This window comes from Tursiops truncatus, chromosome 10 (assembly GCF_011762595.2).
Source record: "Tursiops truncatus isolate mTurTru1 chromosome 10, mTurTru1.mat.Y, whole genome shotgun sequence".
NCBI lineage: Eukaryota > Metazoa > Chordata > Mammalia > Artiodactyla > Delphinidae > Tursiops > Tursiops truncatus.
Window position 1 is genome coordinate 66,024,139 of NC_047043.1, and position 17,821 is coordinate 66,041,959.

General features: G+C 42.4%; 1 protein-coding gene across 1 annotated transcript in view; it reads left to right on the forward strand.

Moving 5' to 3' along the window:
* The window catches only part of RAD54L2 (RAD54 like 2), an 87,769-nt gene that overhangs the window by 34,445 nt on the left and 35,503 nt on the right, over positions 1 to 17,821 (forward strand). Inside the window, exon 3 of the mRNA XM_019947676.3 lies at positions 3,721 to 3,916. Within this exon, the coding sequence (XP_019803235.1) occupies positions 3,775 to 3,916 (142 nt within the window). The 5' untranslated portion in view covers positions 3,721 to 3,774. The remainder of the gene's footprint in view (positions 1 to 3,720; positions 3,917 to 17,821) is intronic.

A 17,821-nucleotide genomic window follows, 5' to 3' on the forward strand; every position in this document is an offset into this window, starting at 1 on the left:
CCTGCCAGGGGTTAGTCTAAGGGCCGTGCCCACATGATTAATTCTGCTGATTCTTGGTCAGGCAACACTTTACAGACAGGTGTGGTCTTTTAATTTAGCAGGGCAGAAGACCCTTTTCCTTCACTCTCAAGATTGCTTTGAGAGGCTTGACTGGGATTGGCTGTGTGTTTCCTCGTAATTATAGCCTCCTTTTAGCAATCCCAATATATTAAACTGTAGAAATTAACATATTACTTAGGGGTTGAATATTTACCTTTCAGAGTGGTTCTGTTTGGAGTTCCTTTAAATAGCTAGTTCTCCCATTTCATTAAAATAGAATTTGAGTCCCAGAATTTGCTTTGTAGGAATATAGGTCCTTATTAAGGTGCAACACACCCATGATCACTCTCCTAGTATCTCTGTGTCTTAGAGGCAGAGCTTCTCTTCACTGGAGGTTGAAGCAGTGTTTCACATGGGATGAGGAGCAAATGGGGAGATGCATTTTCTTCCTTATCAACTTTTTTCTCACGTCTGTCTATCAGTTATGCTAAGAGCTAATTTTTTGAATCAGGGCTGCCTTCCCTGTGTTCTGAAAGGCTGTGCCCACATGGAAGTGTCTGTGTGGGTGGGTGGAACCCCTTAGAGACAAAGTTTAATTGACTGTGCTGCTGCCCCCCAAGATCAGCTTTTCCTCTGCCATTTTCCCTTTGTTGCTTTTCTGAAGGTGATCAGTAACAGCAAAACCTGCCCCTTAAGTAGTTTGTATGGTTCTAAAGAGCTGAGAAAAGAATTCATTGTGTCCTCTATGTAAAGAAATTTAGTGGCTCATGGACGGGAAGGAAAGAGAAAAACCAAATTTGATGGGACTTAAGAAATCCATTACTTTCCAGTTTCTTCTCTGTTATGGGCATCTGATGGCCTGGGTACTATTTTAAAGTTTCCTCTGTTTTTAAAATGTTTTGAGAAGGGGGCTGGATCAATGTCTTTCATAGTGTAATATATGTGGTTGTTGAATGTTTAATTGATGTTTGCTTCTGTCTGTCAGGAGCTTGGGACTGAGGTTGTTTTGAAGATGTTTGTTAACTGGGGGTTTACAGGCTTTTCATTGTTATTGCTGACCTTTCAGTGATTGTTATTCTTCCATCACCACACAATTTCTTCTCTAAAATGACAGGAATTCAGATTACCTAAAGGTACTTGCTCATTAAAAATTGTTCTCTAAAAGCCACTCCATAATCAGCCAGGCTCACTGTAAGCAAAACACTTATTAAGCAGTCGAGAATGAAACAGGGGGTTTATGCTGATTATGAACATTGACTTCCAAACACAGAGTAGTTGCTGATGAATTTTCATTATACTAATATTTAGAAATAAATTTCACTTCTAAACCTGCTGATATTTAATTGGTTTATTACTTCCTTTCTAAAGCCTAATGAACTAAAGATATAGGTTTCCTTCAGAGACTTGGAATCTGCTTTGTCAGTGAATGGTAGCTCAGCATTAGTTATATTTTTATATATATATATATATATATATTTTTTTTTACTACTTATTTTATTTTATTTTATTTTTGGCTGCATTGGGTCTTCGTTGCTGCATGCGGGCTTTTTCTCTGGTTGTGGCAAGCGGGGGCTACTCTTCGTTGCGGTGCACGGGCTTCTCATTGCAGTGGCTTCTCTTGTTGCGGAGCACAGGCTCTAGGCGTGCGGGCTTCAGTAGTGTGGCACATGGGCTCAGTAGTTGTGGCTCACAGGCTCTAGAGCACAGGCTCAGTAGTTTTGGTGCATGGGCTTAGTTGCTCCACGGCATGTGGGATCTTCCCGGACCAGGGCTCGAACCCGTGTCCCCTGCATTGGCAGGCGGTCTTAACCACTGCGACACCAGGGAAATCCAGCATTATTTATATTAATATTTATTTGTGGATCACTTTTCTTCCCTGTACCTTAATGCCGTTTGTAAATGTTTTTGGAAGTGTGTTGTTAATGCAAAAATTTGAATTTTATTTCAGCGGCCATGGCTCACAGGCCCAGACACTCTGCGGCATGTGGGATCTTCCCAGACTGGGGTGGTACAAACCCGTGTCCCCTGCATCGGCAGGCGGACTCTCAACCACTGCGCCACCAGGGAAGCCCTAACTGAGCAGTCTTAAACTTAAATTCCAGTTTTCCAAAATTCTAAAGGATCCAGTTTGCTTTGTTTTGTTTCTGTTTCTGTTCGGAAGAACATAGAAATTCTGTTTCAAATTGTGTCTGGACCTTAATAAGAGATTCCAGTTCTGGAATAGTATTTGTGTTGAATAATTAGAGACTTGTGTTTCCTTCTTTTTTTTAATTTTGGGAGATGAGAGGAATTTTAGGATGACCTGATTCTGGATGTGGTTGTCTACAACAGTTTGTCTTATAAAGGATTATTTATCTTGTGCCCTTCTCCCCCACATTTTATTATTAAAATAAAACAAGTATACCAAAAAATTGAAAGAATTGTTGAATCTTCATGTTAATATTTTGCAATATTTGCTTTGTCACAAAACAGTCCGTCTAACTTTCTTTGTCTTGTTTTTTCTTTCCACTCAAGAAGAAATGATCTTGCTAATATAGTAAAGTGGAGAGAGAAACAGACAGACATGCATAGTGCCTGACACATAGTAAATGTAATAGAGCTGGTTGGCAAGAGAGAGAGCGAATATGAATGAATGAATAGGACATGCTTCTAGGTTTAGGATACAAAGAAGCAATTCCCAGCTAAATCCCTGCCATTAGGGCCTTACTGTTGGGTCAGGAGGTGAGAAACCAAAGAAGGCAAACACTTTGCCAGGTAGCTCATATGAAGCCTTTGGTGAAGGTCAGCATGGTTAGCATGGCTACTGGAGTTCAGAAGAGGGAATATGATCCCAGAAGACTGGGGCAGTTGACAAAGGCTTCTTGGAAGAAATGGAGGTGGAACTGGGCCAAGAGGTAGGGCAGAGCCTGAGAACAGAGATGTGGGCACAGGGGTATTCTTGAGCCACGGGGAGCCTGAGGCTACCTATGTATTTGGGAGGAGTGACAGTGTGATAAATAGCCAGTTGCCTGTAAGCGCTTTATTCAGGTGATTGGAGAGTGGACCATCTTCCTTGTAGTGCTCCAAGGCAGGGCCCACTTCTTATTCCCTGAGCACTCCCAGTTACTCCTGCTCCAGGGCTCCGCCTTTGCTGCTCACTCTGCCTGGACTCAGTCCCTCCAGATGTCTGTGTGGCTCCCTCTTCCTTCTGGCCTCTGCTCAGTGAGAACTTCCCTGTTCCCCCTCTATAAAATAACAGCTCCTTCTGGCACACACTAGCCAACTAACACCCTCTAACATACTTTTTTCTTCTTTCTACTGTGTCCCCAAAGCCTAGTACAGTGCCTGTGATTATATATACATGTATATGTATATATAGAGATATAAAGAGTTGGTGCTCAGGGAACAGTTGATGCATGAAGGAACGAACAAATGGGAATTCTGAGGTGTATAGGGCGTTTGGGCAAGAAAATATCTTAAAGGGACCAAAGAAGCAGCTAAGAGAAGCTTGAGCTGGGCAGAGAGTCACCAAAATATGTCTTACGGCCAGTGCCCTTGTGGGGAAGGTTGAGATTTGGGTATGGTTAGCTGACCTGCTTAGAAAAGCTCCCAGGGAATTCATCCTTGACATTTTCTCTTTGAAAAATTCATGCTCCTAAGTGAAGCCTTTGGTGATTCTGATGCCTCTTGTGCTCCTCCTAGGATCCCTGCAGTGGACCATGAGACGGTAATGTCCACTGAGGACCTCTGGGAGCCATGTCAGACGAATCCGCCTCAGGGAGCGATCCAGACCTGGACCCAGACGTGGAGCTGGAGGATGCGGAAGAGGAGGAGGAGGAGGAGGAGGAGGTGGCAGTGGAGGAGCATGGCAGGGGTGACGAGGAAGACCTGCTGGATGGTGAGTGACTCTAGTGAGTGACAGAGGTTGCCTTATCTTTATTCTAATAGAATTTTTGCTGAGACAACTTGGTGTTGGCAGTTGGATTTCTTAGGTCATCATCCATCATGAGAAGGCAAAGACTGGAACATAGCAACAATGAACTCATATGCTCTTCCCCAGGAAATAATTTGTTGTTCCTCTATATAAGCCTCACTTTAGTGCTGGAAGGACCTTTAGTATTCACCTTGTCTTTGATGATGTGCAGACTTAGGTCTAAAGATTTGAGACTGGAGCATGCTTGTTCAAGTCATGGAGGGAGTCAGTGGCAGAGTTCCTGTGGTGAGACAAAGAGGTGGTCTGGTGGTCACGGACCCATCAGGTGGCCACAGATGGGTGTGAGGATAACCGTGAGTGGTCTGTGAGTTTCCTAAGTTACATTCACAGTCTTGCTTCTGTGAAGATGAGGAAGTTATCTGAGGAGAGATTATTAGAGGGGTTCACAACTCCGGAAAGCTTATTGCATCTCCTGCAGGGCTGCTCTGCCTCCTAGCTACTTCAAGTGTCTATAAATTGCTCCTACTGGGAGAGAACTGCCCCTCTGTAGCTGGTGGACCCCTTCTGGGCTCCTATTTGGTTTGCTTGGCTCACCCTTCCTTTGTCCCCAACTTGCTGAAGTGGCATTGGACTTTTCCTTTTCATCATTAGTCTAATGTTAGGTCATCTGGCCAGCCACACAGCTTCTCAATTAATTCTAACCTTTCATGGCATAGGATTTGGTTGTTTGTAAGCTTCCTGTTGACCTAGGAATAAAGTTTTTGTCTTTTTATAACACACCAGTATTCAGTTTTATACCTGAACATTGCACTAGATCGTCGTTGCTTGGATCTTCAGGAGCCTAGGAAGATGCATTCCTGCCATTCTCCAGATTCCAGGAGAATGAGCATCTGTCCTCTTCGTTTGCTGATGTTACTGTCTTCAGTTCTCATTCATCCTAACAGCTGCCATATGGTTCAGGGATCAATTTTCTGTCATTTAAACTGTCTAGAGGTCTTTGCCCCATTTCCAGTTTACCTCTGGCAGGAAATTACCATTTCACTCCCCCACCCCCGACAACAGCATCTTCTGCTATCCACTGCCAGCTTGTTCAGCTGGAGTCTCCCCACAGCTAGTTCTGCAGTTCCCGTCTATATAGTAGAATGAGTAGAAATAACAGAAGATAGTGATGTGAGGGTATATCATCAGACTGTCTTGCTTGCCTCTCATGGTTCTTTTTTTTAAAAATAAATTTATTTATTTTATTTATTTTTGTCTGCGTTGGGTCTTTGTTGCTGCGTACGGGCTTTCTCTAGTTGTGGCGAGTGGGGGCTACTCTGCGTTGCGGTGCACGGGCTTCTCATTGTGGTGGCTTTCTTGTTGCGGAGCACGGACTCTAGGCGTGCGGGCTTCAGTAGTTGTGGCACGCAGGCTCTAGAGCACAGGCTTAGTAGTTGTGGTGCACCGACTTAGTTGCTCCCTGGCATGTAGGATCTTCCCGGACCAGGGATTGAGCCTGTGTTCCCTGTATTCGCGGGTGGATTCTTAACCACTACGCCACCAGGGAAGTCTGCTACCCTTATTCTTATGGAGTTTGCAAGGAAAAGCCAGATGTCCCACTTCTTTTCCTCTGGTATTTTTTTACTTCATTACCTGTGCTGATTTCTCTGCTGTTTTCCCGGTTCTCCAGTAGGGGACTGTCCCTAGGAAATCACTGTTCTGCTTTCTGCCCTTGATTAGTTTATGTCTTCTAGAATTTTTATATAAATGGAGCCATATAGTATATTCATTCTCTTTCTGGGAGTCTGACTTCTTTCACTCGGCATAATTATTTTAAGATTCATCCATGTGTGGGACTTCCCTGGTGGCACAGTGGTTAAGAATCCGCCTGCCAACGCAGGGGACACAGGTTCGAGCCCTGGTCCAGGAAGATCCCACATGCCATGGAGCAACTAAGCCCGTGCACCACAACTACTGAGCCTGCGCTCTAGAGCCCGTACACCACAACTACTGAAGCCCGCGTGCCTAGAGTCCGTGCTCCGCAACAAGAGAAGCCACCACAATGAGAAGCACGTGCACTGCAATGAAGAGTAGCCCCTGCTCGCCACAACTAGAGAAAGCCTGCAAGCAGCAATGAAGACCCAATGAAGCCCAAAATAAATAAATCTATAAAAAAAAAAGATTCATCCACATGTATATATCAATTGTTCATTTGTCTTCATTGCTGAGTAGTATTCTATTGTATAGGTATACCCCAATTTGTTTATCCATTCCCTGGGTTTCTTTCTTTTGGGGGGGGAGTTCCTTTTTTTCTTTTGTTTTGTTAATACAAATAAAGCCACTATGAACATTCATGTATAAGCCTTTGTATTGACATGTGCTTTTATTTTGCTTGGATAACAGATTCTGTCATCTCTATTGGCTATCCAAGTCATGGGGGACAATGGAATCAGAACTAAGAATAGAACCTGTTTATGTTTTGCTAGAGACCTCCCTTTAGATGAACCATTAACATCCAGCAAATCAGATTATTCATCTATCCGTGAATCCAAGTGACTATTCTCCAGCCCATAGACCACCGTTTATTTACAAGACTATCAGAGTAGACTTGGTCACATTCATTATCTGAAATCAAGGTCTTGTTAGAAAGGTACCTAACAGAGTCTGTTAGGAGTCAAATTTGCATAAAAAGCTATGTAGCCCAGTATTAGTGCCTAAAAGAATGGCAGGTCTCAAAAGAGCATGGGGCACCAGGAGAACAATACAGTATGTGAGAGTGGCAAGGGAAAGGAATGCATTCAGTAATTCAGTAATATTTATTGAGCTTCTACTCTTTGACTAGGCATGGTCATGGGCATTGGGAATACAGCAGGGGATAAAAATGCCTCTCCTCATGGGATTTTCATTTTAGTAGGTTGAGACATGATAAATAAGTACATAAACAGTATGTCAGAAGGTGTTAAGTGCTATGAAGAAAGGGGAACTGGGTAAGGTATGAATGTGGGATGATGCTTTTTTATGTTGACTGGTCAAGAAAGACTTTACTTGATTAGGTGACTTTTGAGTTGAGCCATGGAGGAAATAAGGGAGCTAGCCTGGTGGTTGTCTAGAGAAAGAGCATTCCAGGCAGATAGGATAACAAGAGCAAATATCCAAAGGCAGGAGCTTTCTTGGTGTGTGGAGAAAACAGCAAGGAGCCAGGGTAGCTGAAGCAGAGTGTACCAGGCTGAGGGTGGTAGAAGAGAGGCCGTGGGGTCAGACTGTGTGGGGTCTTATTCTGTGAGGTGGGAGCCATTAGAGGGTTTAAACGGAGGAAAGATCTCACTGGATGATATGTAAGGAACAGGCTGTGAAGGAGCTGAGGGCAAAAGCAGGCAGGTCAATTAGGAGGATACTGCAAAATTCCAGGCAGGAGGGATGGTGGCTTGGTGGAGGTGGTAGAAGTAGTTGGATTCTGGATATGTTTTGAAGATGGAGCCAATAGAATTTGTTAATGAAAGAGATATAGATTGTGTCAGAGTAAGAGGGAAGGTAAGGATGGATTCCAAGTTTTTATTGAACAACTTGAAGATGCCATTTTCTAAGCTTAGGAAGATGAGGGGAGAGGTACAGATTGGGGACAGAGAGGAGTTCGGTTTTGAAGACATGTTAAGTTTGACATGTCTTATGCCTCCAAGTTGAGATGTCCAGAGGGCAGTTGACTATCAAATTGAAGTTCACGGGAGAACTCTACATTGGAGGTTAAAAAGTGGGATATATCTGTATATGAATGGTACTTAAATCACAGGACAGGATAAGATTATTCCAGGAATAAGAGAAATTAAAGAGAAGTGGTCTGAACAACTAAGCACTTGGCAGCAGAGGCAGGGAAGGAATGAGGATGATCTAGGAAAGAAGATTGAGAAGAAATGGTCACTGAGGTAATAGGAGACCCAAGAGAAAAGTGTTATGGAAGCCAGGTAGGAAAAAAAAATCATTTCAAGGAGGAAGTGATCAACCGTGTTAGTTAAAGGCAACCAATAGTCCTGGTAGTATGAGGACTAAGAATTGACCGTTGGATTTAGCAGTGTGGGGGTCCTTGGTGGCCTTGATCAATTTCAGTGCAATGATAGGGACTCAAAGAAGAACAGGTGGAAAACAGGTTTTATCTTTTTAACTTTTTGCCAGTGGGACTGATCAGGTAGGGAGGGAGAAATTGATGGTGCAGGAGAGATTGGGGGCAGTCCACACTGGCTAAAGCCAAGCTGTTAACTGTGGTCTGGGAAAGCCTTTGCCTAAGCACTTTAGTGTATGATAGAGAGAGGAACACCCCACAAGACAAGGCAACCATCTTCATCTAAATTTTGTGATCTTGGGCAAGTCCTTGATGAGCCTTTAGGTTCTTTTCCACAAAATGAAAAGTCTGCAACCTGAATTCTAGATCTGTTGTTCTCTTGTTCTGGATGAAGACAGGGAAGAATGGGCATGTTTTTAGGAACAAAAAGGAATCACCAAAACAAAAGGGCTATGAATCAGCGGGGGAAGCAGTTAGACCTGTGACCGAATGCACTAAGACAGGCAAGACAGTGTTAATAGCATTCTATTGCATTTCAGCATTTTGTTCTCAACATAGAGGAAAAGCAGCATTCCTTAAATTACAGATTCAAGCCAGATCTTTTTTTTTTTTTTTCGGCTGCGCCACACAGCATGCGGGATCTTAGTTCCCAGATCAAACCCATGCCCCCTGCAGTGGAAGTGTGGAGTCCCAACCACTGGACTGCAGGATCTCCCTCAAGCCAAATCTTTTTCTTTTTATTCTGTATTTCTCTCTTCCTTCTCCTCTTCCCCAGAAACTTGTGTCACTTTTTCCTGAGACAACTTGAATATCTGTTGTTGGACTGATTTTTCAGAATAGTGTATGTCAGAGTTTAGGGTGACCTCCATGTTAGAAATGAAGTAGTGCTGATTTTGATAATTGTTCCTGTCCTCCTTTTCTGTGTGCTAGGGTTAGGGAAACAAAGGGGCAGAGAGTTTGGGTGCGCTGGGGGCCGAAGATTGTTTTATAAACCTGCATCAGAAGAGCATGTCAGACATTGACCCAGTTGTTCAGAGTGACTTTTTTTTTTTAATACATGTTACATTTTATTTTATTTATCTTTTTTGGCTGCATCGGGTCTTAGTTGCGGCACGTGGGATCTTTGTTGCAGCATGCAGGATCTTTCGTTGTGGTACGCGGGCTCTTAATTGCAGTGTGCAGGCCTCTCTCTAGTTGTGGCGCCTGCACTCCAGAGCACGTGGGCTCTGTAGTTTGCAGGATGCAGCCTCTTTAGTTGAGGCATGCGGGCTCAGTAGTTGCAGTGCACGGGCTTAGTTGCCCCGTGGCATGTGGGATCTTAGTTCCCCAACCAGGGATGGAACCTGCGTCCCCTGCATTGGAACGTGGATTTTTAATCACTGGAACACCAGGGAAGTCCCCAGAGTGAATTGTAGGGCCTTTAACATTCCTTCCCAACAATCCAGGGAGTGGGAGTATCTGATTGTGGTTTTAATTCGTATTTCCCTAATTACTTAAGGTGAGCTCTTTTCCACATGTTTATGATCATTTTCACTTTTGTGAAGTGCCTGAACTCATGTTTTTGACCATTTTTCTTTCTTCCACAAATTTCTTATTGATTTATAGGAATTCTGTATATCTGGATGTGAGTCTTTTTAAGACACACACACACACACACACACACACACACACACACACACACACACACACACACACACAGCTTTCCCATTTATATTGCTTGATTTTTCACTCTCTTAGTTGTGTATTTTTTGCAGTTTTATAATCTTTTTTAGATTGTATTTTTGATGATCTATAGATGTTTTAATTTTAATGAAGTCAAATTTATCATTTTTTTTCCCTTTACGTTTAGTGCTTTTTGGGCTTTGTTTAAGAAATATTTGTCTACCTCAAGGTCATGAAGATATTCTCCTGTTATCTTCTAGAAGCTTTAATGTTTTACCTTCACATTTAGGTCTACGATCCATCTGGAATTGATTTTTTTTTTTTTTTTTTTTTTTTTTTGCGGTACGCGGGCCTCTCACTGCTGTGGCCTCTCCCGCTGCGGAGCACAGGCTCCGGACGCGCAGGCTCAGCGGCCGTGGCTCACGGGCCCATCTGCTCCATGGCATGTGGAATCCTCCCGGACCAGGGCACAAACCCGTGTCCCCTGCATCGGCAGGCGGACTCTCAACCACTGCACCACCAGGGAAGCCCTGGAATTGATTTTTGTGTGGTGTGAGGTAGGGGTCAAGCTTCATCACCCCCCCACCTCCACCGATATGATTATCTAATTGATCCAGTATTCTGCATTACCTTTTTGTTTTACCCTTTGTTGTAAACGAAGGCACAGTACATATGTGGTTCTGTTTCTGAACTCTATTTTCTTCCCTCATAACTTTAAGCGAAATGGGAGTAGAGGAGAGATTGTACAGGGTGGTGGCTAAGAGCATGGACTCTGGAGCCAGATCAACCACCTGAGTTCAAATCCTGTCTTTACTGCTTATAGCTTTGTGAAACAAGTTTTTTCATCTGTAAAATGGGAATATATGTAGTATCATCTACTTAATAGGGCAGTTTCGAGGACTGAATGGGTAATATTTGTAACATGAATAAATCTAGCTGAAGGATAACAAGCATTGCTGGTGAGCTGGGCCCCAGTGCTTTTGGGAGCAGAGCTAGTGACTAGAGCAGTTTTGGATGGACTTGGGCATGACTGGGCATGGGGTAGGGTCCATATCTAGCAGGGCTCACCACAGACCTGTGCTGGGACTACAGCTATTCCCCAGTTGCTGTGCCTGCCCTGACTTCGGAGTTACCCAGCAACCCTCCTGAAGAGAAGGTTTTTCAGTATTGTTTTAATCATCTTCTGAAGTCTTCAAATAATCTTTGGTCCAGTATAGAATACAGAAGCATAATGTGCCAGGTTTGAATGAAGTTCCGTAAACAGCATACCAAGAGAGACAGCAGCAGCTATTAATTTTCTCTCTGCAGCTGTATTGATAGGCACTACAGCTTAGCAGTTGGGCACATACTAAAATAAAAAGGAAGAAACCTAGAGAGGGCTTTCTGGACGCTAACCTTTAAGCAGAGACCCAAAAGAGAGTATAGGTTAGAATTGTCATTAGAATCTAAAACATAACTGTTAGATGAAGAAATGGGGAAAGACGGACACAGCCTCAGCCAAGGCCTAGAGACCTTGAGAGCACTGTGCTTTTGAGGCTAGAGAGCAGGGAGTGGAAGGTGTGTCGGTGCAGGTGGTTGGAGGGAGGTACTTGCTGGTCAGAAAGAAGGCTGGATACTAGCAATCAGAAAAAGCCTTAAGCATTTTAGATTTTATCCTAAGGGTAGAAGGAACATTTTAAGGTATTTTAGAAGATCCTGGGTGGGTGGAGACTGTGACATGATCAGATTCAGAAAGCTCTCTTTCTGCAGCAAGCAGCATGGATTGGAGGGGGAGTCATCAGAAGGCGGCAGGGTGACCCTTTGGAGGCTTGTGCCAGAATCCAGACCAGGTAGTACAGTGGTATGGAGAGAAGTAGAGTGGGATATTTAGGTAATTTCTTCAGGCACAGAATTTGTGATTGAACATGAGGAGATGAGAGGTTTTCTCCTTGATGGTGATCATATATGGTAGAGGTCTATAAAGTTTCCTTGTGGGACGTAAGGTCCTGGTAGAGCCACTGCTGAATGCTCTTCCAGCTTAGAAATGTTGTACTTACGTTCCAGCCACTCTTTTAATCCAGAAGCAAAGACGCAGTGTGCTCTCAGATAGATGCATATTTTCTTTGCATTTTCTGTGGCCCTAAGGAAAAGATTTGTTTTATATCTAATGTGGTCAGTCAGAAAGGGCTTTACCTGTCTTTCTCTGACCAGAATTTACTCTCCAGCCTTTTGCATTCATAGAGTTAACATTTAAGGTTTCAATTAATGAGACAATTCAGGAGGTCGGTGACATGCAATCGTTTATTATTTTGCCAAGGCATGACTTTAAATGATGCTCTCTGGGGTATGGGAACTGATAATTGAGCCCTGCCCTCCACGGCATCTGCTCCTCAACCTACCTTGTTTTCTGCTCTCAAATCAGAAATTCTTATCCTCAGTAAGAGTCTGAAGGGATCATTTAACTGTTTCAGTTATATGTGAATGCATTTTGTGGAGGAAATGTTGTGCTGGAGGTATCTTTCTTCTCTCTTGCCTCCTGTGCTTTCCCAGAATGATATCTGATGCTCTGCTTGTGAAACCCTAGTCTTTGTGTACAGCCCTTTCTCAACTACTGAATCCTCCTGGGAATTTTGTGTGTGTGTGTGTGTGTGTGTGTGTGTGTGTGTGTGTGTGTGTGTGTTTTGTGGTCGTAGCCTCAGTGCTTCAAAGCGTTCATCAGAAAAAATAAACTGAGTTGTGTTGATTTCCCCCCCCCCATACAGGTTACTAGCATGCTTTTGTTTGTTCATAGGACCAGTGTTACTGTCTTCTACTCTCTTAGGTTAACAGATACAACAGTAACCAATTTTGGAAGACTATCACCTTAGTGTGTGTACCCAAGTCCTTTCTTAAATAAAAGCAGCAGAATTTGAGCTGTTGGTGTTACTCTTTCCCCATCCCCTCTTAAAAGGGACAGCATTTGTGCCCTCCTAGTTTCCTCTTGCTTGTTGTGGACACCCTTACATGGGGCCCTAGTGAAGTTTGCGTGTTTTGCAAAGATTTGTATGTTATTCTGTGCTTCCATCACCATTTAAAATGGATTTTCAGGTGGGAGAGTATGGAGCTTTACTTGCCTGAGCTCCAGAGGGAAGGGCTACAATCCTCCGAAGCTGCAAGCAGGCTTGTTCTCTTCATTCCTCTCTTAAAATCTTCCCTTTGCGGGTGCAGAGGTCCTGTTAATTCTAGCCTCCTTGAGAGAGGCTGCCAGTTGGAGCCCTCAAGAAGAGCAGGAAGCCCAGCATAGATTGACATGGCCCTTGAACTAGCGCCAGCCCCGACACCTCTCTCAAGCAGTTGCAGCATCCGGTACCACTTTACTCCCTGTAGTGCTGAATGGCAGGTGGTGAAAGCACTAGCTCTTTAGTGATTCTGAAGTTTCTAGGAATAATTTGCTTGAGTTTTTAATCTATTTTTATTTCTCCCATATTTGGATCACTCATACTTTGGGAAACAAGCAAAAAATATTTCATTGCTTCTGTCTTCCCATTCATATCCCTAGCCTATTTCTTTTTTTTAATAGAGATGTAGTTGATTTGCAGTATTATATTAGTTTCAGGTATACAACACAGTGACTCAAAAATTTTATAGATTATACTCCATTTATAGTTATTATAAAATATTGGCTATATTTCCTGTACTGTACAATATATTCTTGTAGCTTATTTATTTTATATAAGAGGCTTGTACCTCTTAATCCCCTACCCCTATCTTGCCCCTCCCTTCTTGTCTCTCCCTCCTAGTAACCACTAGTTAGTTCTCTATATCTGTTTTTGTTTCTTTTTTGTTATATTCAGTAGTTTCTTTTATTTTTTTATATTCCACATATAAGTGATAATATATAGTGTTAGTCTTTCTCTGTCTGACTTATTTCACTAAGCATTATACCTTCCAGGTGCATCCATGTTGTTGCAAATAGCAAAATTTCATTCTTTTTTATGCCTAGCCCAGTTTTTTTAAAAGATCTGTTTATTTATTTATTTTTAAATTTTTATTTATTTATTTTTATTTTTTGCTGTGTTGGGTCTTTGTTGCTGCACGCAGGCTTTCTCTAGTTGCAGCGAGCAAGGGCTACTCTTCGTTGTGGTGCGCGGGCTTCTCATTGTGGTGGCTTCTCTTGTTGCAGAGCACGGGCTCTAGGTGTGCAGGCTTTAGTAGTTGTGGCTCATGGGCTCTAGAGCATAGGCTTAGTAGTTGTGGTGCACGGGCTTAGTTGCTCCGCAGCATGTGGGATCTTCCCAGACCAGGGCTCGAACCTGTGTCCCCTGCATTGGCAGGCAGATTCTTAACCACTGTGCCACCAGGGAAATCCCCTAGCCCATTTCTTTTAAAAAAAACACACATTACTAGGGAGTTGAGAGACCCTTGGAGAACTCTTGAGGAAACAGTGACCAGCCTGTTGTCTCTTTAGTCCCTTGGCAGAGTGTAGAAGGAAGGGCTCTCCCCACCAGGAAGCTGGCTGCAGGTTGCCAGGTGCCACAGTCACCAGGTGCCTTGGGTGGTGTGTTGTTTCTCAGTGAACTGCAGTCATTTCCAGATAGGAGTTGGCTCTTTCTCCACCTTCTGTTCCTTGGGCAGCAGTAAGATTTCTCTTCCTTAATGCATGATGATGGCTAGGTGTGGGGTTGCTTGTGGAATTCTGGGGGATAGAAGGAATGGGGGAAATCAAGCTGAGTAGGTGATTCAGTATTCATGTTTGGCATAAAACCATAAAACCATTCATGTTTGGCATAAAACCATGGCATAAAACCATGTTAAGGATGATAGTGGATGTTTTCTTATGACTGATGGAATAATAAAGTTGAGTGATTAGAGAAAGCTGGGAAACACTTCAAGAACCAGCTCAAATTTCTCAAGTAACGATGTCAGTTTTGGCTATTTGTGGTGATGATGTTTTTCATATTTAAGTGTTCATATTTGTAAGTGTTCATATTCTGGATATACTAATCCTTTACTATTTATATTGTTAATAGCATCTAGTCTGTAGCTTATTTCTTAACGTTGCTCACAGTGCTCTTTAATGTAAAAAAAAATCTGTAATTTCATTTTAGTCAGTTTAAGCAATCTTTCACATTGTTTGATAGTCTTTTATTTCATGAGTGAAAAAGTGAGAGGACATAGGAAAGGCATATTTTAAAGATTGGGGTGTGGTTTTCATCAGCATCTTTGGGCTTAATTTGGATTTTTAAAATTTTGATTTTGTGAAATTATTCTAGACATTACCTTGTCTGTAAGATTTTAGTGAAGCCAAGTATTCACTTTACATTTTCTCTCATTTCTTTATATCTTATTCAGAAATTAAACTAGAATCTTTCAACATTTCAGCCTTAGTCTGTCTTTTTTCCTTTGCTCAGAAGTTCCTACCTTGTGGCTGATTTGCTGAGAACTTGGTAATTCTTGCCTGTTGTTGCAGAGATGGCCAGAAATCTTCATCATCATGCTGAGCAGAGTCAAAATTAAATCTGTCTGCAGCAGAGGGCTAGAATTTCAGATGGGCTGAAAAGAGGTGTAGTTGTGTTTACAAATGACTGTTTCTTTAGTATTTTGGCCTTGATTGTGCTATAAGCAGTGATTCTCTACAGGGATTGATTTTGCCCCCAGGGAGACCTTTGGCAATGTATAGAGACATTTTTGGTTGTCACAACTGGGAAGATGCTACTAGAATCTAGTAGATGGGGGGGGGGGGTGCTGGGATGCTGCTGAACACCCTACGATATACAGGAGAGCCTCCGACAACAAAGGATTACCCAATCCCAAATGTCCGCAGGGCCAATATTGAGAACCCCTGTGCAGTCTTGGTATCTTTTACAAATGATTTGCAGTTGTTCCCCAGCCCTGTGAGAGCTAAGTGGAAAGCCTGGCCCTTTCTTTTCTTCATGTCTTAGGTTGTTTAATAAGTTAGTTAGAGTGATATCGGTCCCCTTGCTCTCAGATCTCACTTTAAAAGATGTGTTTAATTTAGAATTCTCTAGTGACTTTTAGCATTAATGCTGTGAAGGGTTATTTCTTCCCAAGGAGCAACTATGATGAGAATTTTTTTCCCTCTCAAACTGGCTTCTATGACTATTTTGAAGGTGAATCACATTTTGGTTTGTGTGAGTTTTTAACTTTTTAAGGCTTATTGGCAAATATATTGGCTTGTCATGACATATATTGAGTCAGGGAAAGCTCGGTCCACAGAGAACATCAATATGCGCTCATAAATGATGATATATTGAAGATATTGAACATAAACATACTGAATAGGAACTGGTATACTTCGGTGGATTTTTTATTCATATGTGTTTTTCTCTAGTGGCAGTTTTTTTTAATAGAAACAAGCTCATTTTGAAAAATTCAACGTATATTTATTGAGCATCTGTTAGACAGCTGGCATTTTTGTTAGGCTTGAGGGATATAGTGGAGAATGAGATGGAAAGAATCCCTGCCTTCAAGGAGCTACAGTCTAAAAGGAGAGGTTCTTGATAAGAACCCTGTAAATAATAAAGAAAGGGAATAAGCCCCAGGGGTTGGGAGGAAGGGCCTATTTTAGCCAGTGTGTTGGTTGTGGCAGTGGTGGTAAGGCTCTCTGAGGATGTAGCATCTATGCTTCAAAGAATCAACTTATGGTTTTGCTTTTGCTCTTTAAAGTATGTTTTCCTCTGCTTTTTATTGTTTTCTTCCTACTGCTTTCTTTGGGTTTAGTTTCCTGTTCTTTTTCTAATTTTTTGAAAAGAAAATTTATTTACATCATTGATTTTCACTCTCTGTTTTTTTGGGTTTTTTTTTTGCGGTACGCGGGCCTCTCCTGTTGGGGAGCACAGGCTCTGGACGCGCAGGCTCAGCGGCCATGGCTCACGGGCCCAGCCGCTCCGCGGCATGTGGGATCTTCCCGGACCGGAGCACGAACCCGTGTCCCCTGCATCGGCAGGCGGACTCTCAACCACTGCGCCACCAGGGAAGCCCTACTGTCTGGTTTTTTTTGCTTTTGTTTTTTTGCTGCCCTTTGCCTCATGCGGGATCTTAGTTCCCCGAACAGGGATTGAACCTGTGCCCCCTATATTGGGATCATGGAGTCTTAACCTCTGGACCACTCTCTGTTACTTTTTGACATTAATTTAAGGCTATGAATTTCTTTTTAAGAATAACATAGAAATATCACACGATTTTTAAAAATCAACTTTATTATATAATTTACATAAAGTAAAGTTCACATTTTTTTACCAGTGCAGGTCGATGATTGTTGACAAATGTATGTACCCATGTTATCATCACCCTAATCAAGATACAGAAAATATCCATTTTCCCAGAAAGTTCTCTCATGCCCGTTTGTAGTCAATTTTCCAGGCAACCACTGAACTGATTTCTGTCATTATAGGTTAGCTTTGCCTGTTCTAGCATTTTATATACATGGAATTATACAATACATATTCTTTTGTCTTTGGCCTCTTGCTCAGCATAATGTCTGTGAGATTCATATGTATTGTTGCATATGATCATAGTTTGTTCTTTTTTATTGCTGAGTAGTATTCCAATTGCATGAATATATTACCCCTTGTTTATACATTTATCTGTTGGTGGACATTTAATCTTATGAATGAACCTGCTCTGAACATTCCTGTAAAGTTGATTTTTTAAAAAAAATTAGAGATATGTTTTTCATTTATTTTATTTTATTTTTATTTATTTTATTTTTTTGGCTGCATCAGGTCTTTGTTGCTGTGCACAGGCTTCTCTCTTGTTGTGGCATGCAGGCTTCTCTCTAGCTGTGATATGCGGGCTCCAGGGCACGTGAGTTCTGTAGTTGTGGTGCACAGGGTCCAGAGCGCTCTCTCGTTGAGGCACGCAAGCTCAGTAGTTGTGGCATGTGGACTTAGTTGCCCCGCGGCATGTGGGATCTTAGTTCCCCAACCAGAGATCGAATCCGTGTCCCCTGCATTGGAAGGTGGATTCTTTACCGCTGGACCACCAGGGAAGTCCCTGTTTTCATTTCTTTTAGATAAAATATCAATAAGTGAATTACTGGGTCATATGGTACGTTTATGTTTAACTTTATAAGAAACTGCCAAAATGTTTTCCAACATGACTGTACCTCTTCACACTCCTGTCAGTAGTACGTGAGAGTTCCAGGTGCCCCTCACCACAGTGAGACCAGCTACCATCCATCACCATACAAAATT